This window comes from Ptychodera flava, chromosome 21 (genome assembly GCF_041260155.1).
Source record: "Ptychodera flava strain L36383 chromosome 21, AS_Pfla_20210202, whole genome shotgun sequence".
Taxonomy (NCBI): Eukaryota; Metazoa; Hemichordata; class Enteropneusta; family Ptychoderidae; genus Ptychodera; species Ptychodera flava.
This window is the reverse complement of record NC_091948.1, coordinates 25,741,291-25,764,499: the sequence shown is the minus strand read 5'-3', so window position 1 is coordinate 25,764,499 and position 23,209 is coordinate 25,741,291. Positions and strand designations below refer to the sequence as shown.

General features: G+C 37.8%; 1 protein-coding gene across 1 annotated transcript; it reads left to right on the top strand.

The window, feature by feature from the left end:
* Positions 1-1,679: 1,679 nt before the first annotated feature.
* LOC139121847 (dimethylglycine dehydrogenase, mitochondrial-like) lies at positions 1,680-22,860 on the top strand. Its single transcript, XM_070687066.1, has 15 exons — positions 1,680-1,972; positions 6,606-6,774; positions 7,772-7,870; positions 8,490-8,657; positions 9,008-9,212; positions 9,765-10,010; positions 10,927-11,125; positions 11,597-11,871; positions 12,266-12,483; positions 13,846-13,976; positions 14,403-14,620; positions 18,498-18,655; positions 19,028-19,087; positions 19,557-19,694; positions 20,584-22,860. Exons 1-15 carry the CDS (start codon positions 1,686-1,688, stop codon positions 20,827-20,829), a joined length of 2,817 nt encoding a protein of 938 aa, XP_070543167.1. The 5' UTR covers positions 1,680-1,685; the 3' UTR covers positions 20,830-22,860.
* Positions 22,861-23,209: the final 349 nt, after the last annotated feature.

The following is a 23,209-nucleotide window of genomic DNA, read 5'->3' as shown; positions in this document are numbered from 1 at the left end:
GCAACTTCTGCCGATAGCATCGCCATGTTTATCAATGTCACAATATGTTTTAAAGAAGAGGAAAGGTAAAATTAACGAATAAACATAGATATTTATAGAATACTACCGTACGAATGTCAATATTTGACGTGTCATAACAAAGAGCGAATGCGGTCTGCAGCCCCTTCCCTCGGACGATGTAATCTTTTGGATCCTCTAGATTAGAAAAACACTATCGAGACGGTTGGATTTTGTAGGTGTTGTCACAGCAGTTATTCGCCGATTCGCCTTTAAAAAGAAATAAGAAACAAAAGAAGCCTAGTTTGACCTCAAACAACTATCACAATCGTGGTAGTTGTCTGCACGAACAACAAAGGCATTCTTTTCAGGCCATGGAAAGTTCACCGGGACAGATTGAGAGACACGTATAAGGAACTCAAGCCCTGTATTATAATTTCTTGTGGTTCTCGCATTATTAGGCCTATTTTTCCCGCAAAAGTGTTTGTGATCGAACACTGACTTGTCCTCATCGATGAGATGATTATATTTTTAAAAAAATACTATACAAGGGAAGGCGTATACGCGTATCTGCCCTCAGATAGGTCCAATTCAATCACCATTTCCATCGAAAGGATTACTTCTGCGGTTCGACAATCCTTGCGTTGGCGTGACGGCAAACTGTTCTTTGAAGAAATGGGTCACGTTTCGACCTTCCAATGACAAGCACCCCGTTAAAGTACGTACTGTACTGACTGCACATTAAACCGTAAGGATGTCTTTAATTTATTGATGTCCCCGGCTAAATTCTGGTTGCCAGAAGCGATGCCGTCATTTCGGCGAAAATTGGCAATATTCATAAGCGACATAGGCTAAGAGTGGATACACTGCGATAATGTGATTGAGTGAGATCTTGTATCGTGAAGATGAACGAAGTCGTTAAATTTTGTCGAAGCAGGAATGGAAGTGAATGGAAGGATAGGCGTGGATGATATTGGTGTTTCCGTTCGGCCTTCTTATTATTGTCTGCTACTAATCGTTATTGGGTCAAATGGCGACATTTACCAATGATGTAACGGTCACGTTATCTCTTTCATTCTCATAAGACAATTTACATACAATGCGTCACCAATTAATAATGTGATACATGCCCACTACCGGAGGATTAAACAGCGACCCCCTTCGGTACCGAAGGCCTGTTGGGTCACTCAAGGTCGTTCTGTTTTACCGTACTCATGCAGAGAACAGGGATTCAAATGGGTAGCGCGTTCGTCCAGTGTCGCCTGCACGATTTAACTTCTGAATTGCTATTATTTTTCGACTCAATATGACATATAAGCCCGGGATCCACTGTTCACTTTCACGCGTATATTCTAGACAAATATAACCCCCCCCCCCCCCCCCTCAAATAATAAAACCATAGTTGCGATTGCTGCTCAGTGGCCTTGTATCGATTGAATTTCCCCTTGCAAGTAGTAAAGTAAATGCATTATGAAGTCGTAAAATTTCTGCTGAGATGCGGGGAACATTGCACCGGTCAAATGAAAAAAACGTCGGCAGATGTATTTTCGGCGGTCATGATCGTTTAAACACTGGAATACCAATTCTCCTCTACCGGTTCAATCTGGTTACGAAAGATTCGATGTGTCGTCATAGGAACATGCATACGACATATTTAAATAGGGTCACAGGTCGGGATTGCCCATTGTATGTATATATGTACGCACAAACACAATATTCGATGCGCAGGATTTTATTCGCTTCAACTTCAGGAGCATATTTGGCCGGAGAATATCGTTCATTCAGATGACCTGTCAGAATTTTGCACATTTTTCCCAACGATGGCGTTTATGAGAAGAGGGAGTATATTATTGAAAAATAGTCTGAGCTTTGAAGGTTGGGTGTCAGAAAACGCTTTGCGGACGATAGCTACGCAATCCAAGAAGCAATGGACAAGCGCTGATGTCAACAATATTCGAAGCGAAAAATCGAAAAGGTAGGTACTATTCATTATTCCTGACGGCCCTGCTGAGAATCCTGACCCTGCTTGAATTCAAGATACGCCGTGATATTTTGCTACTATGTGTCTATTAAACTGAAGGAGTCCAATGCCGATACGCGCTTTTAGAAATACGGGACTGGAAATAATTCATTTGAGACGAGCGCACCAACAAAACAACAAAATGACCTAAAATTCAGGATTTTCTTTGCGCAGAGACCAGTTCAAGCCAGTTTCAGCCTTTTTTTCTCTCTGACCTCAGTTTATTTTTTTTCACAATGTGCCCTGTAAATTGTTTCATATCCCCCTACGCTCCAGAACAACTTCCGTCACGTAAAATCAAGCATATAAAATTTGACAAAGACGTTCAATTTTTCTCCGAGTCGTTCTGTCGCGGTCCTGGGAAGACATTTTATGTACTGATACTGTATTGGGTTGACTTTGGCTAAAACCGATATTCACAATATTCTACGCATTGGCTAACATAATACATACTTGTATCGACCAGGTCAAAGATTTATTTCACATTTGAGACATTTTGCGTTAGTCATTGATTCTCGCTTCGATACTTCTTTCTGGCGAGATTCGTCGGTCAGAATTTCCCTGCGTAACAGCTGATAGCAGAGCGTTGGGAGAAAGGTGACATTGCATCATTGTTTACGTTTTTCACCGTGGTCACATGACTTGAAGCAGCAGACGATGTGCGCAGGTCACAAACTAATTATGTATGCAGTTTTATTGTGTTGAGAACTGGGAAAAACTGGCACGCACTCAAAAGCTTAGATAGGTAAAAACACCCCATCTCTCTGTACTGTACGTACATGCCTTTCAACTGAAAGCTTCGCAAATTGTACGCTGAGAAGTTGTCGTTAGCAAAAGATGGGGGGTTTCGAAGACATGAAATCGCGCTTCTGGCGATTTCTCCGGTTTCAAGCCAGGTGTCGCTTTGGCTTTGACAATAGAGAAATGGCTGGCATATTGTATATATAAGCCTTTTCTAATAATATGTCTTACTAAAAAGAAGTGTGCAATATTAAAATTGCGCTTGCATCGCGTTCTTGGGTTGCCAACCACCGTAGATGTGTGTCGCATAATGGCGCTCAGTATTTCAGGTACGTGGGTGAGGGAATGGACGTGACCAGAGATAGGCTAAACACCTTCATGGTCAGGATACACCCCTTTTAAGAGATATCGATCGATTGCTGAGGTTTCCCACTGGCCTTTCTTTGATGTCCAGTCCTAAAGCGTCAGAGGCGTTCGCATGGGAGGGGTGGTTTGTGGGTCGGTATTACGTGCTCACTAGATATGCTTTCAGTACGGTACTTGCGTCGCAAATGTAGGGTTTAAAGGCAGGTCGTTCTGTAAAATGCCATTTTTGCAAAAAAAAAAAATAAAAAATGAAAGAATGCGTTTCGCAACAGCCAGGGCTATCCCAAATTATGGTTTCTGCATACAACAAGGTGGGTTGTCTCATTCTCGTGTATTTTCTCGCAAGACTTCCGAGTAATACCAAGCCGAGATACGTAAACGTGTAAGAGACGAAACTATCAGTTAGTCCGAAATTGTCGTCTCCATAATCAGTAACATATTGAATTTGTATGTAATAGGCCTAACTATTTGGTGCGTACTGCCGCTAATCTGACAAACATAAAGCAGGGTATGGGTGCCGTGCTAAGATTTTCTAATATGGCATAAGCAGGGCTTTTCACGTTTCCGCTAGAGTCTATGGGCCTAGCGAGAACGCATAGACCAGTCCGTACAATACTTGCTCGCTCACAGCGCAGTGTCGATCAAACGCAGTTCTAAGATTGCATCATTTGTTTACGTACTTTTCCAAGTGGTCATGTGACTCTACTGTGTACGATGTGCGCAGGTCGCAACCACCATCGCTTTGATCGTAAATGAATAAATTATGATGACAAGCCACAAGCCTCTTTCTGTAACCTTCATTTGGGGGCATGCGAAGGGTGTGTCTAATGCCAGCAATTTGATTGGACTAATCGACATCGATGTAAATAACTACGATTCATAACAGAGGTATCCTTCCGTTTGGGGGTGTGTCTAATACCTGTAATTTGATTGGACAACAAAGGTATAATCGATAGCACAGACCATTTTGGACAGATGCCCACCAGATGAAGTAATCTTATTTTCAATCCAAACTGGAATATTCGTGATTTTTGAGTTATAATACCGTTCAGATTTTCAAATTTTAAATTGGAGAATGATTATAAAGAATCTGTGACTGAACAGACACGTCAAGACAGTATTCCATTCCACAAAGAATGGTTCGATCTATTTTCGGGCAACCAATGCCGCGCACTTTCAACAAGCATATACCGTTTTGTATGCGCCTGCTCGGTTACGTCGCCGACCCACCATGCACCATGAATGTTTGCCACAACGTCAAGTCCGCATGGCATGATTAGGTCATGGATGCTAAAAAAACTTCCATGGTTAGATTAGCGCACAGTGGCTTGTGGTTATATAGGTACAGTACACACGGCGAACAAGGCGTCTCTGAACAGAAAAAAAAAACTTCATGGGCATTTGCTGTGTACGTACATGGAGCTGTGTACATAGTACATGTAAGTATGGACGTGAAAAAAAACGCCCATGGTGTAACTAAAACTTCATGTGGTACTACATGCGACTGGGCTCGGTGTAATATATGCTCCCTTGGAATGTGCGAGTTTTTCCGTTGTCGAGAGCGAGCTTGGACGTGTGCATGTTAATTTCTTGTTAAATTGGTGAATTCCGTGTGACGTTTTTGCCTCGATTCGGCAATTTTCCCCCGTTTCATGCGCATTTTAATATGAAGGATGATGACAAGCGTGACGGCAGTTATTAAAATGTTGGTTTCCGTTCTGAACAGAACAGTATTTTATGAACGATCATCTTCGATCATGCAATTAACAGGCCATTGGGCATCTATTTGGCTATTTCTTGTTCCGATTTGTGGAAGATTGAGAAAATGAAAAAAAAACACCAGTCAAAATTTGCATTACGGGTAGAGTGAAAGCTTGCAGTCTTGCACTAAAATGACAAAATCCAACACCAATGCATCTTAATAATAATTCACGAAGTTTTTGTCACATCTTTGCTGATTTCGGAAGTGCTATTTTTCGTTTCACTGTCAGATACATGTAACAGACAGCAACACATGTCTGCAGCATGTACCAAAAATGTTTACACACTATTGGCGGGAACATTACCAACGAGCTGACCATTCAAAGTATATATACAGAGGTATTTGTAGTTACGTCTGCCAAGCTACCATGACGCACGTATGTCACTCGAGCGTAAGATAGCTTTTGAGTGCTGTGTAGAAAGATGACCTCGGTGAACTCTGATGATGCAGCTGAGATTTTTGCGATTGATGACACTCTTATGGGTGGACAGAGGTCAATAAAAACGGCAAATCAATATAATTATATTGGGAAAGGTGACAGGGGTCACAATGTGAATGAAAATGGCGATAAAGTGGCAAACATGGGCAGAAAGCAAAGCATTTTACAACACATACGTTGTCACAATAATGAAAGGGAGTTTTCGCACACAAAGAATAGCAAAATCTTTCTCTGCACGCCATCTTTTCACAGGCGTGTAGGTCTTGAATAACAGTTCTTCCCACTGTCTATTGAACTCCAGAATGACAACCTTTCGCTCTTAACATTTCAACATCTCCTTGTCAGTTTTGTCTCAGATCCTATTGTGAAGTTAAGTTTGACAGGCAACAGTCTTTCAAAATTTGTAATTTCATTTTCTGCTTGAAGGCCTCAAGGCTTGAAGGTTATCAAGTCAAAAATTTTGCTTCAAACTTCTGCCTGTTTACTATGTTTTGTAGAGAACTTGTGTTAGTTTAGCCTTCACAATGTAATCATTTCAGTCAAAACATTTACTTTTGCATGCTATTTTGCATATTTTTGTGGGTAGACTTTAAGTTCAAGGCTAAAGGACAAATTCTCAGACTAAAATTTTTACAATAATTTTCTGGTCTACCACTTATGGGGGCTCATTTTGAAGCTTCTGAGTGTGAAAAAAGTTCTCACCATACCATTTTTTACGATCAACATTTTTTTCGCCATTAAGTAAACAGGGATGGCAGACATTCAGACATTTTGAATTTTAAATATCAGTTAATGTTTATCTTGTACCAAAATTTGCACGGTGACCCCTTCTTTTGTATTCTTGCATTGTTAAAATAATAGCGGAAATTTGGAGCAAAGGTTAGAGTCATTTAATTTCAATGCACCTACTACTTCAAGTGTCTTCACTAAATTCAGATTTATGCCTCAATAGCCATGTCTTCCACAACACGGCAAATATAGCATTTGCAATAATTTGGAAGTGATAATTGTACACTTGCTTCATCATGCTTAATTCTTTACTCTTTTATAAATGTGAGGGCTTCCTGGTTGCTAATGAAGGGGTCATGTTCCATTGGTAGCTGAATTTCTTGTAACGCATTCCAAAATAACTTCAACTTTGAATGCCTTCAGTTTCACAAATTATAGAAGAAAGTCGCTAATTTTGGGGGGCATTTTTAAATTTTTAACCTTACACATAAGACCATCACAATGATATAGTGAGCAGTGACATTTAGCAGTGCACAATTTGTTCATTCTAGTTACAGTACAAAGGGACTGCAAAAGCGTGTTAAAGATGACGCCGACACAGTCATTATTGGTGGTGGAGCCCTGGGAACGAGTACAGCGTATCATCTAGCCAAGGCTGGAATGAAAGATGTGGTTCTTCTTGAGAAATCTGAACTGACAGCCGGAGCAACATGGCATGCTGTAAGTCATATTCCATCATAATTATGAACTTGACCTTGCAATATTCATAACTATGTCACTTCATCATAATTGTGTAATTTACACTTGACTATCATCACATTGTGTCCACTACTACCAAATAACATTCATATTTTTGCAAATACAACCACAGGCGTGCTGTTTTCTGGGTAGTTTCTATAAGTGTAGTTTATTCTACGTTTCGACGTTCTCTTCCGTAGCCTAATCACCAAGGTAAGAAACAGAATTATCCGGCCTGCCAAGAAAACTGCACGTTCTAGTCGAAAAATAAACACAAATCCTTCATTGAGTTACCTAGTTAGATGCGGAAGGATCTCGGCTGTCCAAAAAACACACTCATGTCACGATAAAATGAAAACTTTCGAAGAAATCTGCCGCGTTTTGACAACATCGGCGTTTCTGATGGCCACCGTTGTAATAACGCAACTCATTAACATAATGGACGGTGTCTGCACATAGAAAGTGGTGCATCTCAGTCTGATGCCGTTGATGGCGTTGCTCACGGACCAATCAGCGATGCGGACGGCGTACAATTATGATAATGAGTTGCGTTATTACAACGTTGGACGCCAGAAATGCCTAGTTTGTCAAAACACTGCAGATTTCTCCTGGAGTTGTCATTTTATCGTGACATGAGTGTGTTTTTTGGACAGCCGAGATCCTTCCGCATCTAACTAGGTAACTCAATGAAGGATTTGTGTTTATTTTTCGACTAGAACGTGCAGTTTTCTTGGCAGGCCGATAATTCTGTTTCTTACCTTGGTGATTAGGGTACGGAAGAGAACGTCGAAACGTAGAATAAACTACACTTATAGAAACTACCCAGAAAACAGCACGCCTGTGGTACAACTAGGAAATGCATCAGGCCTGTAGACATATCGTTGATATTATTATGGTACTCATGATACATAGGTACACGGTGTGCTTTCTTGCTAAGTATGATATTGTGGATAAAAAGCCACTTTGTGACTATTGATAGGCTGGACTTGCAACATTCTACCAACCAATCATCAACATGAAGAAGATCACAAGGACAAGTTTGTCACTTTACAAAGAGATAGCTGAAGAAACCGGGCAGGTAAGTAAAAAAAATCAAGGTATTAAACTGTTCAATTAATTATTTTTCGGCATAATGCTACCAAAAGGACTGCCATCAAGGATTGATAATCTTCTGTATTCGGATACCAGTAGCTTGTTGTTTACTATCTGCAGAAAGTCACCTGGTATCCCAAGGATTTTGTCTGTGTTGCAGTTGCTACATCGCCATGTGCTCTTCATTAATATTTCTGTGTTAAGTTGAGACAGAATATCTGAAAAAATTGCATGTTAATGATGAGTGTTCTCTAGTTAATAACAGACATGTTAATATATTCTGAGGATCCTTGCAGTCGCTAAACAATTTCTAAAAAAGTCCAGAAGAAGGTATACAATACCTGAAGGGTAGGATATCAATCTTTACTGCTGTAGACACGCTGGAAAAATGACAGGGAGAACCGAGTGTGCATTTTCTTTAGAAATATAAAATGACATGACCGCTCCTGCAATAAGCTTCTTGTTCAACCAACAAGCAGAAATTAATGTGGTTAGTACATGGAGGAAGAAGAAAATCTTTGTTCAGTGTACTGCTGTGAGAACGTCAGAAGGCTATATTTACAATGATGAGATAAAAACAGGATTGTTGCATATTTGTCTTTCAGCAAGTTGGATTTCACAAGCCTGGAACTATTAGGCTTGCAACCACACCTACAAGAGTTGACGAGATGCGCTATCAAATGCAAAGACATGGTTGGCATTCAAATATGCCACAACGGATAATTGGACCAGAAGAAATTCATCAATTACACCCGTTACTCAATATGGAAAAGGTGTTACACATTATCTATGAATATGTCCATTCTTTTGAATTTGAAAATTTTGCATAGCAGACGTGATGAAGATCAGTGGTTATATCAGTTAGACTTCATGATGGAAAAATGATGAATTATTCTTGTCTGACTGTTCTTTTTCCAGCAAAGCCTAAACTGTGTCAGGTTTCTGTGAAATGTTCTTCCCACTGAAATTGAAAATGTTAGCATTAATTTGCATGAGCGAGGTAAGCTACATCACATAGATTACAGATTGGATTACGAGTCCACCAATCAGAGGACAAGTAAGTACTTCACAAGAATGATGCCATTTCTTAGAGTACTAAATTGTTACACTTATATCTAAACAGATACTTGCAGGTTTATACATGGAAGGCGATGGTCACATTGATCCCTATTCCTTGACGCAAGCCTATGCCATTGGTGCCAGGAAGTATGGAGCTGAAATTTACCAGCATTCTCCAGTGTTAGGGCTGAAACAAACCAGTGATGGAAAATGGGATGTAGAAACACAGCATGGAACGATACGAGCCAATAGGGTTATCAATGCGGCAGGTCCGACTTGAGCAGGTGTATTCCATCTGCTAGACTTTTGTACTGTAGTGATTTGAACTATCATTTGTCAATCAAAGACAGACAGTGAAACAAACTGAATGTACTATGTTCATTTCAGACTATACAATAATGAGTGGCAATGAAAGAAATCTGAATCTGAATCAGAAATTAAATTTGAGGAAATGTATCAAATACATCCCTTAGTGACAATGAAAGACAATGTGGCATCTACTTAGATGAAAGATGAACCTTTGCATACGTTTTATGTTTAACTTGATGTGCAATGTGTCAGTAAAATCAATTTAGGCAGCCAGTAGACAGATTACATTTGCTTAAATATTTGGCCACACTTCTATTTTGCATATCGAATGTGCCACTCGCATGCTTTAGTTTTCATTGTCATGTAATTTACCCACAAGGCTTCAGTACTGTGTACATGTCAAAGGTCACAGTGATATTCAGCGCCAAATGCAATGTCTACTACCCTGTGATGTATACCATCTGTGTTGGTTGTTTTGGTCTCGAGACTATGACGTATGCCCCTCTGTGTAGGTTTTTGGTCTCGAGAAGTTGGCGAAATGATCGGTATTGAAGTCCCTATGATGACAATGCAACATCAGTACATAGTGACATCCACTGTCCCTGAGCTGAAAAAACTTGGCAGAGAAGTCCCGGTGGTCAGAGATCTGGACGGCTCCTATTATGTTCGTCAAGAGAGATCTGGGTTACTGGTTGGTCCGTATGAAAATCAAGAAAATATGATACAGCAAAACAGTTGGTTGAAAGGAGTGCCACCAGGTTAGTAATTGCATTTGCACTGTTGGTTGCTACATGTTAATCCAATCCCATATCAACACTTCTGAATGACAGATGAATCACCAGTCAAATTAAAGAGATAAGTGGTACAAATTTGAACGCAGGAAGAGACTTTATCTTCAAACTGCAGTATGAACAACTGAGTATTTGGGCTCCAGACATCTCATTATACTACCTGTATAATCTTCTGAATAATACTGTCTACCAACCCAACAACTAGAGACATGTTTGGAAGTTTTAAGTATTTAAAACAGTGCTTAAATGAAAATGAAATGCACCACTAGTAAGATAATCTCATGCATGCAGATTTTTTGGAGAAAAATTATCAAAGCAAATTTTTAATTCAGAAATTTGAAAAATACTATGGTATAGCTATAGTTTTGTATGTGAGTGTTCTTTACTAAGAAATGATGATGACTTTTCCTCAAGCCACAGGTCTGAATATGGAGTGAATGCAGTTTGGGAATGAAAGCAAAATAAGTATGAATTAGGTCTCAGTATTGTGAGTTTCAGGTATCCAACCAAAATGGCTATCTGACAGCCATATTGGATCACATTCTGCAACAAAATGATATGCACACCTGTACAGTATGGAGGGTATATTTCTTAATGCTTGGGGATGATATCTAATAAGAAACCCATCCAAGCAGGAACTATATTGTGCAAGTTCTCGCCTCCCTTGTATTTGTTGAGCTCTGTCCATGATAATTGAATTGGATGTTACTCCTATAATTTGACCATTTTGAAGTTTCCTCTTCACGGATCTCATAAATGGTGATGCAAATAACTAACATTTTCTAAAGAGTCATGGAAAGAATCACACAAACATTTTAGTTTTCATGGATCAACAAAGCTCAGAGGTGTAAAAAGAAATTTTTTCTCTCTTGTTTACTCAAAGGGTTTGGTCGTGAACTCTTCGAGAGTGATTTGGATAGGATTAGCGAACACCTGGAAGTAGCCATGGAGATGGTACCAGCGTTGCAAACTGCTGACATTCAAACTGTGGTTTGTGGCCCTTATCCGTATTCTCCTGATGCAGCTGGATTGGCTGGTCCTTATCCTGGACTGAGGAATTACTGGATAATAAATGGATGCAGGTATGGTTTATATCTGTGTTGCTGCATCATTTTTGGCATGGCAATACCTAAATATCATCATAACATGGTTCAGGAGGAGCAAATACAACATTTTTTGGTTATGCTCTAGATCTTTATATTTGACATTATATATTTAACCCTTTTCCTGCTAAGTCCATATTTCACCACCAGGTCAAGATGGTTAAAATTAATGAAACACAACATATGGTGTATTTTAACATAGTACTGTACATTTGAAAGCTGTTGAAAACATTACTGTAAACTTGATTTTTTTGGACTTAAAATGCTATAACAGGCCAAGCCAAGTGGGTGAAAATACGTCATGTTTTGGCTCAATACCGCTTTTTACTGACTTGGCTGATGGGGAAGTGATACTGTCTTGCAGGAAAAAGGTTAAAGCACCTGCAATAGATTTTTATGCTAGTTTGTAAAGAACTAAAATTGTGTTTTCATTTTCTTTTTTCAATGGAGTGGTGGTATTGTCTGGTCAGGGGGTCTGGGAAAATATCTGACTGACTGGATAGTGTCAGGAGAGCCACCTCATGACCTCATAGAACTAGATCCAGCACGGTATGGAAAATGGTTGACCAAGGAGTACCTCACTGCCAAAACAAGAGAAACATATTCATTCAACAACAAGCAACTTTTTCCGTTTGAAGAAAGGTTTGCTGGACGTCCGACAGAGAGGATATCTGGGGCATATCAGAAGATGAAAGACAGGGGAGCCGAATTTGGACTGAGAGCAGGTAAAAGCTCTAGATTGTTGGATGCACTGTTGTCAATAAGATAACCTAGGAACAGAGCAGTTAAAGTGAAAATATAATTAATTCAGAGTTAAACTCACATGCCACACACAAGATGATTTAAAAGATGTGATAATCAGTGGAAGCCAAAGTTCCAGTAACATGTTCAAGTTTTGAAAGCAGTAATTGATTTCAGGACTGCTCACATACCATGAATAATTACAATAAAGACTGGAATAAGCATAGAATTAACTTCGCATGAAATGGAAAAAGCTTTACCTGACCAACACCATTTGACAACCCCCCAAATTCATTACTGGATTTGAACTTACCATAGGACTGTACTCTTGAACTGGCAGTCACATGTAAATTTCTGGTAATCTTCATCATCTTTCAGGATGGGAGCAGCCAAACTGGTTTGCACTACCACCTGATGAAAAAGGATACAAACCAAGTTATCATCGCACAAACTGGTTCAAACCTGTTGGACGAGAATGTCGCATCGTAATGAACAATGCTGGCATTATTGACTTAACTTCATCGGGAAAATTTGAAATCCATGGAAAAGATGCTAGAGCCCTGATGGACTATCTTTGTGCAACAGAATTGCCACAGGTGAGGTGGTCTACAAATACATTGCATTATACTGAAATGTGTTCAAGTTATAAAATTGGATAATTTCTCGGTTAATTCAATGCCTCCGCAATAAGTTTACTAGTTTTTGTTCGTATAGTTAGTGTTCAATCTCAGTATAAGAAAAGACAGCATATGGTAGCAGAAGTAGAAATCAGTGTGATTAGGGTAAAGGTCAAAAACTTCATTTGACCACCAAATCCATAACTGTAAACCTGTGGGGACACTGTATAAAATGAAAAATGATTTCTGAAAATGTTGACAAATCAAGCCACAAGTTTTGAAATGTGGTTTCAATGTGTCAAATTACTGAAAGTTTTATAGAATATGTTACCCAAAATTTCTCACTCACGGATAGGAGTACCAACAATTTTTTTCTCTCACTAACATTTTGACGATGTTCATAAGGCATGCCAAAGAGCACCTCTGTAGCTGCTAAAAAATCATACCCTCTTTATTAGATAGTACGCAACTCGAAAATGAAAGATCTAAACTTTTGCTCAAACTTTACACAGTGAAACTTTAAACCATTCTCTTACTAAATAAAGAATAAAAATTGGAGTCACCATGCAAAGTTGGCAACAACAGGAACATTTACCTAACATTTGAAAATTACCTAACATTTACTGATCTTAGAACTCACAATGGACACCATCCCTGTGTTAACTTTTTGAAGAAAAATTACATTTTTGGTTTTCAAAAAACTAAGACGTGAAATTTTTGTTTCTTCAATAGCTATAAAATGAGTCCCACAAACAGTAGACAAGAAAAGAATTGAAAAAAATGAGATTCCAAATATTTGTCCCTGAGGCACATTCAACATTTTGACAATGGAGGTTTTCTGTTCTGATTTGCTATTGTTATTGTCCTGTCATTGAAATACTGCTCTGGTTATACATGTGACTCAATTTAATAATCACCAATTACATAACATTAGATTAGCTTCAGTACTGAATCAACTTTGTACACAATGTGACCTAATCACTGGTGCTGATAAACAATATTAATCTTAATATTGTATTTGTTTTTAGGGGTGGGATATAAGGTATTTGTTATTGTGGTCAGGTGTAATAAGCTATCAGGGTGAAGAAACTTTATTGTTATGAAAATCAATGGGTACTATATGCTTCTCTGAGATATCAAAACTGAAATATCATGATGATGAACTGCTCCAGGGATCAAATTTTTGAATGTCAAATATTATCAAAAAACATTCCTGATGCATATTTAAAGCCACTGCCAAGGTATAGGTTAGTTTATTTTACAATGCACATATTTTATCTCCTAAGACACACACATTTTAAATACGCTGCCATCTCATTTAATTAAGTATATGATTTCCAGGTTGGAGATTCAGGAGTGGCATACATGTTGACACCCAGCGGCAAGATCTATGGTGAGCTTACGATATGTAGACTGGCCAAGGATCACTTTTTCTGTGTCAGTGCAGCTGCAGCAGAACTCCATCATATCAGGTAAACTTTCTGATAATCACATTAATTGATGGCAAACATTCAACTGCTGAAGAAACAGGACTTTTATTAAATTAACACAATGCTATTGAATTTCATGTAATTTCTACGAGGAATGTATTCCTTGATTGCACATCATGATATGCCATATATTAGTTGCATGGATGAACTATGGCTAGGTAAATTTTGTATGAGGAAGACAAAGAACGCAAAATGGCTACTTAGAAGCCATATTGGATTGTACCACAAAACAACACAATGTATTCATGTCATACATGTGCCACCTACTTCTTCACTAGGCAGCAATAGGCAGCCTGTCAAACAGCATCTGACCTTTACAGGTTTGATCAACAGACAAATACTTTAAGACAAATAAAAATACAAACAATAAATACTCACCAAATTCAAGAATCTGTTCACCTCTTTCAGATGGATTGAGGACCATGCATTCCAGGGTAACTTTGATGTCCAGATTACCAACATCACTGATGATCGGGCATGTCTGGGAATTGCCGGACCCAAATCAAGGGAAGTTCTTCAGTTAATGACAGAGAAAAATCTGAGCCACAATTCATTCTTACCAGGCAGTACAAAGTCTCTAAGTCTGGATGGTATTCCTGTATTTGCCATCAGGGCCTCCAGCACAGGTAAGCAGGTTTGCTTACGCATGTCTTTCGATGCAGCTAAAAATCACACATTCTTTACATTAATGATTCATGATATGGAGCAAGATCTCCCTTTAACTAGCTACTTTTCTGTTACTGAATACCTCCTGATAGTGTGCTTAGCATTTTGTAGATAATACTTCTGTTCCTCAAGGGTCACGCATGTTAATTTACCATACAGATAGTTTTCTCATACTGATATTGATAAATGATTAAGACCAAAAGCAATCAAATATTTCTTCCCGTTGGAGTTAAAAGGGTACCCAACCATGCACAATGTGAAATCTAAAATTAATTTGCAGTTCATTGTGAAAACTGGTCAGGGCTTGATCCTTTCTTCAAGAGAATTAAATGAATATTGTGGGCTCACTTCCACTAGTAAAGCATGCAGGATATAAATGCTAATTGGGTATTGAATTTTGGGAAACGGAGGATATTGCTCATAAGTCAAACAGAAGGTTAAATTTTTTAAATCTGATGTTCCTCATTGCGAGAAATATGATACAGGATCCTCCCATGGTAATTAAGCCTAGTCAATACTACTGAAATGTGTTTTTGTAAAACCATTAAAGGGTTCCTGTTTCACTTCCTTCTCCAATTTTAGATCAATTGTACCGGTATTCAAATTGTACTCAAATTGTATGCAAAATACACTCTGATTGTATGCAAATTATACTCTGGTTCACCATTATGTATTGCAATCTAAGTGTATTTTCCTTTCTTCAGCTTTTACAATAAGTCAGTCCACTCTTAAAAACTTTCCTTTTATATCACTTTTGGGACTTTAAATCAACTTGGCATATCAACACTCAGATGTTATTAATTTTGCAACTCCTGGAATATACATGAAGGATTAAATGTCTAACTGTCCATATGGAATTTGAGAATTATTGAAAAAGTTATGAGCAGCAAAATGATGGAATTAAATCTTCAAAGAATGCCAGTGGTTAACATGAAACTTTGATGTCTACACAAACCCACTCCATCTTTTTGTATTCAAATAATGCAATGTGCTTTTCTTCATGGAGTAGTTTCAGCAAATTTTACGAGTTTAAGATTATGTGGTTTACCTAAATGTGAAAACTACAATAAACTACACAGTTTTGCCTTACACAAGAATTGTTCGCAAACTTTGGGATAATAACGTGCCAAGGTTTCAGGGATTTTATCCAAGGTACCTGTTTGTTCAGAACAGGGGATGTTCAAAAGATGAATTGGTTGTTTTGATTTTGTTTGCCCAAAGTATATTCATCATGGATTTCTTTTTAATCCACTCACTGAATGGAAAGTATTAACATCTTCAAAAGGATTAGAAATCTTAAATGACTCTCTCAGGGAGATGACGAAGGATGCAGGATCATTTGCCATTGTTACATGAGATGAGCTGAATCATATGACCTGTCTTATACCAATGGTGATTGTGTCAAACACGTCGTATGACTTGTATTTCTGAGATTTGCAAAAGGGTAAGGTACAATACCAGGGAGGCGCCATGCTCTACTCTGCACCAAACAATGAGCACGCATGAAGAATATATTCTGATTTTCAGTTTGCCTGTAATCAGCTTGTCTTAGGGTGTCTTGCATAACCTACAAATATATACAATACTCCCTCGAATTATGTTAAAACATGATGTGGCTGGGAACAAACCCATTAGTCCTGGACAGCCAAGAAGAGTACTCAAACAGTGATTCATATCTAGCTAACATTCACTGTAACAAAAAAAAACCTTTTTTTTCATCAAATTATGAATGTCATACACAATCATAACACTGTGAAGTAATGTTTTGAAAATAACATGTTTGTTCAGAAAATTTGAAATTCAAGTGATGAATAGTCCTGCGTAGGCAGTAGTCAATGAGGAATGAACAATTTGCTCTTTTAACTGTCAGCACGATGGTAGTTAAACAACATATCAAAGAGGCATGTTTGAATTAGGAGAAAATTATATGTTAAGTATGTGAAAATTTCATTGTATTGCATTGCATGCTTCATTCACTCTTGCAAAAAAACAAACATTAGACAATTAATCACAGAGCCCCAGTTACATTGGCCTAAAGAGAGACATAAATCACAAAATTTCTGGCATTTTTCTGAAAGACTCTTCTTTGAAAAGGGTTTTATAACAGAAATAAGGAAGCATTTGGCAACTGGAGTGGCTCACACAACCATTGCTCTCTATGGATGAGTCCACTGAATATTTTACATGTACATGTGACCTTTATATTTTACACGGAAAACCATCTCTGCAGGTTCAAGGTCTGCTGATTTAATGACTGCATTAACTTTAATGATGACCATAGTGTCTTTTTTTTGCACAGAGGCTTTTCATGTCTTTACATGAGCAAGTAATGAAACAACCGTTCATTACCCAGTTTATCAAAGTTTCCCAGTAAAGGAAGTCCACATTCACCATTGATAGCAAGTCATTGTAAATGACACAGTCCCCACCTGTAATGTAGGTGATTAGATCAGATGTAACTGAATTAAAGACAAAATAATGAATTCATCAGAAAGTGTGACTGGGTAAGCACTGGTATATATACAGTTATAGCTTTACATCATAGGACTTTGTCTTTGTGCCATGTTTATAAATGAATTGGCCTTGGTATGTCTGAGTTACGGCTCCAGCCTGACAAATATTAAAACAAAATGGCCACTAGTGGACCATATTGAATCATATCAAATAAAATAATTGATACACATTTATACTTCATGATATTTCACCCTTGTGCTAAGTTATTATGAAATTGGTCCTGGAATTTCTAAGTAATGGCATGGACAGACAACAATTAAAACAAAGTGACCACTACTTGACCATATTAGATCATGTCATTAAACAAATTGACATGCATCTGTATGTCTTGGTAACGGGTAGAGCAAGAATTGAGACCTGGAACATCACAACACTGCCATCTTGTAATAAAGATCTGAGATGGCGCTTACAATCGACAACTTGTGAGTCAGTTTCAGTTACTGTAAGCATTATGACCTAGACTGATACCTCAACTCACATATGGAAAAATGCAACAAAACAAATGACTGAAATCTATCTAGGCATGTACGGGCACTGGCTTAAGACTGACAAAAATTAAAACAACATTGCCACCAGGCAGTCATATTCGATTGTATCATGAAACGTTGATGTGCTGTGCCGCTGTGTGTCAAAGTAGTCCAAATGTAAAATAAAATCGGTCCAGTCATGTCTGAGTAATGGCTCTGGAAGGACAAATTTTAAAGAACAACTTAGTCACCTGGCTAACATATTGAATTGTATTGCCAGATAAATTGATGTACATCTGAATGTCATGGTACTATGTCCTTCTGCCATGTTTGATCGAAATCGGTCCAGTTATATCAGAACACTGACAGACACAATGAAGACAAAATGGCCACAATCACCCATATACGACCATGTCGCAAAAAAAAATTCAAAAGATTATATAAGTTGTAGTGTACTGTCTTTGTGCCTACTTTGAATGAAATCAGTAAAGGCATGTGAGAATTATAACTCTTCACACAAAATGGCAGCCTAGTGACCATATTCGATTGGATGACAAAACAAATTCACCTTCATAGGTGTGCCATAGTGTGTTGTGCTTAAATCAGTCCAGTCTGAGAAATGGCTCCAGATGGACAGACACATGTACATGAACTCAATCCATAAGTGCCCGTTCAGGACTTTGTCCAGTAGGAACTAATAAAGGTTTGGGCCAAACCATGGTGGTGAAAGGGTTAGTCCAGTTGGAAATATCACAAATCTCACAAACTCTGTCTCAAATAAAACTTCACCTGCTAGTGAAGAGAAGAAGACAACATTTTGACCAGACTGTTGATATATACAAAATTTGATTTGTAGGTGAACTTGGTTACGAGTTATACCATGACAAACAGCACACCGCTAAACTGTATGATGCTCTGTTATCTGCTGGTGATAGTTATGGTATTGGAGACTTTGGTAGTTATGCAGCAAACACTATGAGGATGGAGAAGGGATACAGAACATGGGGTAGAGAGGTAAGTCTCCTATGATATTATAAATGTTCAAAGTGAGAAAAAATTAGTTTGAGTTAAGATTTTCTGGTACAATGTCATGCACAAAATATAAAAAGCACACCAGGTATTAAAATCAAACACAAATATGTTGGACATACGATACATTTGAACGACTGGAGTGTTTTCACCATAAACAAGGAATTTCCATTCAGCTTTCTTTGAAAATTCTCTTTTTTTTGTCAAACTCTCAAGTCACAATTTTTATGCCGCATTGCATCATGAACTACCAGTAATCTGGTCTTATTTCATTCAATGGTAAAAGACAAAGTAACAAATGTGCTCTACAGAAATCCACTCTTTCATGACTTAATAATCTTTCCATTTTACCAACAGCTGACTGTAGATTACAATCCATTTGAGGCTGGTCTAGATGAGGATATACATTTTGACAAGGTAGGCTGGTCATGCAGGCTTAGATCTCATGAAGTGAGTGACATCACACTACATGAACATACATGTACATATTGCAAATATCCGATGAAAAACTCAAACTATCTTTAATGGCCTACTATTGCCAAGATAGTAATTTAAAGAAGACTGACAGTTAATATTTTTCTGTTTGAAACCCCAGAAATTGAAAAGTTGGTGTACACTCTTCTAGTCTTGGCATTTGGCACAATTTGAATGCATGGCGCACAAAGATATGTTTGATGCCTCACAAATGTGAACATAGTTTTCTGTCATGAGGTGAACATGTGACACTACACTTTGAAGGTTACGGTCCCTGTAATCAAACGGCACACTAAGCATGTTGGTCCCTTTTTGTGTGCACAAGGCGAAGATTACTTGACATGTTTGAAGAATGTTTTGGTGCCAAACTAGAGTGCCAGGGCCTTGATATTTATGATTACTTTTCTTTCAGGATGGAGATTTTATTGGAAAGGTTGTTCTACCAAAATTGAAAGAAAATCTCAGTCGCAAGTTAGTTCTGTTGAAGTTGGACAGTTCTGATGACAATGTAGACCCTGCTGGATATGAAAGTGTGTGGTCTGAAAGCAAGGTGAGCTTTGCTATTCAGATTTCTACCTTGGACAGTGATGTGATAATCAGTCAAGGACAAGTGTAGCTGATTTCATAGACAATGTGGTCCAATCGTCAGTGCATTCCTTTTAGGAAGTTTATCGAGGGACTTTGAAAAATCCAATTAGCAAAAATCTTAAAAGAGTTTTTGCAGTTTACTGAGGTCAAGAGGTGGGGTTGAGGGGGTGGGGTGGTGGAGAAATCAAATTTACATTAATTAATTGAAATTAAAATGGCTGTCATGTGTTTATTGAACAAACAAAAGTAAGAACAGTACCGGTTGAAGGAGTAATGCTAAACATCTTCTGATCTGTTTAAGTTTTATACTGATCTGACGTAAACTTTATTGGTAATATCATAAATATTTACCAGCCTGGAGTGCGTCATATTCTTCATGAGAGTTTGTTTTCATAGCAAAGGGTATTTGCCAGTAACCAAACTAGTCATGTAGTGATCAAATTTGGCAAAAGAGAGACCATTCTCCACAGTAAATTCTTTGTACAAAATCTGTCAAATCCCATCAGTTTGCAAATCTAAATTGCAATTTAATTAATGCCATTCTTCTTCAATGTTCAATTGATTTTCAAGCATATAGCCCACACATATTCATATCAAATGAATGAAGTGTGAGACAGTTGCAATGATGTGTGTGATAACGTGATGCTGTGTGATAATAAGTTTTGTTTAATGAACAAATATAATGACTCGATCATTACCGCTGTTGAATATTGATACATTGTACATATCAGATCATCCACTATGTACAAATTCAAAGTTGTTGTCCTTGATTTTATCGTTACCCTTCCAAATTCAAGATGGACACAAAGCAATTTTTTCAAGTGATGTTTCTACATTTTAACCCTATGTAGGTCGTGGGCAACACAACATCAGGCGGATACAGCTACAGCACAAAGCAAGGCATTGCCTATGCATACTTGCCTCTGAATTTAACATCAGTCGGATCCACAGTGGAGGTGGAGATGATGGGGAACCACTACACAGCTACCGTTATACAAGAACCACTTCTGGAAAGTGACAAACTCAGAAAGAAACTGGACAAAGAAGATCGCTATTACAGCTACGATGATCACAATACAAGGACACTATACGGATAAGTTGCAAGCACAACTTATCCAAATTTCAGCTTCAAATCCTGACCAAAAAAGTTATAATCTGACATCGTTTTCTTCCCATATCCCTTCCCGTGACATTCTTGGGACAACTCTGTTGATCAAATCTAACAGCTTTTCTTCATAGATATTTCAGTAGATTTGGTTATTAGCATGATTAATGTGGTGTCCACTCAGCTTCTGTTACATGGCATTTGCCAAATACAGCAGTCTTTATGATTTGTGAGCATTTTAAAAATTACTCAAGGAAACATTTTACAGTGACATAATTTATGCAGCCAATCAGACTCTGTGTTCAGGAATCTTTTATCATGGATGGCACATTTCAATTGTATTTCTGTATGTCTTTAAGTGTATTGCATCTATGCGGAATGCTGTCATTGACTGTTGGATTGCATGATATTGCATATCCTCACTTCGTAAGTTGTGAAAACAAAAGTTCTGTGTTCGGTTGCTCCTTTGTATGTAGTATTACTGTTTCATGTGTTCATGACAAATGCAACATTTAGAGACAAGACTGAAGAAAGATAGGGCTCAATCCTTGCCATATCACAATCAACAGTCTCCTGAGGGGTATGCTTCTATCTATTTCTTATAAAAGGCATCCCCAAGACATCCATATTGGCACCTCCAGGAAGAGCAAACCAAGTATTCTTCGGGTATGCCTTATGTACTTTTTGATTAACCTTAGGGTTCATTGACTGACCTTCAACAGACTTTTTACCAGTTTTTTTGTTTTTTCACTTAATCAGATATAATGGTCACGTTACTTTATAATTTTATGCTAGATCAGCTGTCCTGGCTTTGTTTCTATTCTCAGAATGGTCCTTTCTTCAGGAAAAAAGTACACAGGAAATTTAAAAAGTGACTAAATAATACTTTCAAGATTAACAGTATCAATGCAGTTGTGTACCTATGTAAGTTACAACTAACCTGAGAGACTTCATATGTGCATCAATGCCTGATGCTTGCTGCAAAGCAATCGCAATCAATGATTGTTAGTATCTCCACATCATTGTCTTTGCTTTTCGTACTCCAACATGAGAATACAGGGTCTGGCTTCTTTTTTGGCCATAGTTTGTTTGCCTCAGCTAAATAAATTGTGAACATGATTCACATTGCATTACACATTCTTATTTCAGATGGAAATCATCCACTTTCACAAAAAAAAAGGCAGACTTGCCATCAAAATATGAAATAGTTTAAAATTACAGGTCATACCAGCGAGACTTTTTTTATCAAAGCTAAAAGACTCTGCAGGTGACAAAGACTTAGAAATGATGTACACTAAAGCAGTGACGATATCCTTAAACAGGAGACCAATAACGCCATACTGGCATGTGACTTTCCATTAAATCAAGAAAAAGCTCAAAAGTTAGGTTGAATACCAGCCAGCCTTTATCATCAAAAGTGCAAGACTTTGCAGGTGATGAAAAATCGATGTACACTTAAGAAGTAGAAGTGACATAATTCTCAAAGAGGAGACCAATAATTCACTTGTTCCATCTCGTTGTAAAAAATTGGCAAAACTTTAAGTGTAAATTTGTATATTAAATGATTACACAGTGACAGTGCAGGACTGACAAATACACCAAATCTCTCTCATCTTCACCATATTACATGTAATTGTTCAAAATGTATGTACATTCAGGCACATAGACAGAAAGTAAGATGTGAATGTGAGATGGACTGGTGTATAGATAGATAGATATAGCCTGACTGTGTGTACTTTGTTCATGTGTAAATGGAATGTTTAATTTTCATCTTCTTTTCAATGTGCTGTGAGAAGAAATGCAATGCTTCATTACAGATTTCAGTTTTCAAAAACTCAAATTTCATTATTATAGTAAATTCTGAACTTTTTACAGTTGCTCAAAATAATTTTTTTGATTTTTACAATATTGAAGTACATAGTTTTTCTTCTTCTTTTCCTATAAATCTTTCTCCTCCTACATGTATCAGCAATAAAGTTCAATGCTTTGCTGACTCATAATGAGTCGGCAGCATTTTACTGCTTGTTGGTGTCTAATTGTTTCTTTCAACGATTATATCATTTGACCAGAAATCTCTTCAATAACAATTTCCTGTACAGACATGTTGATCTGAACATGTAGCAAGTGAACATCAATGCATCCATCCAATATCACATTATACATCTAACCACTCCCTTTCAAAAACACGTTGAAGCACGTATCTGCATGCCAAATGTAATCAAAATGAAAGTCGAGTGGCAACCGTAAACACAAATATTTTGATGCAGTACACTTTCATTAATTTTGGGTAGGAGTATGCTATTCGGAATTCATAATAATATCTCAAATAGTTCTTTATGAAATCCCAATGTAAACAGTTTAGCCAGGACCTA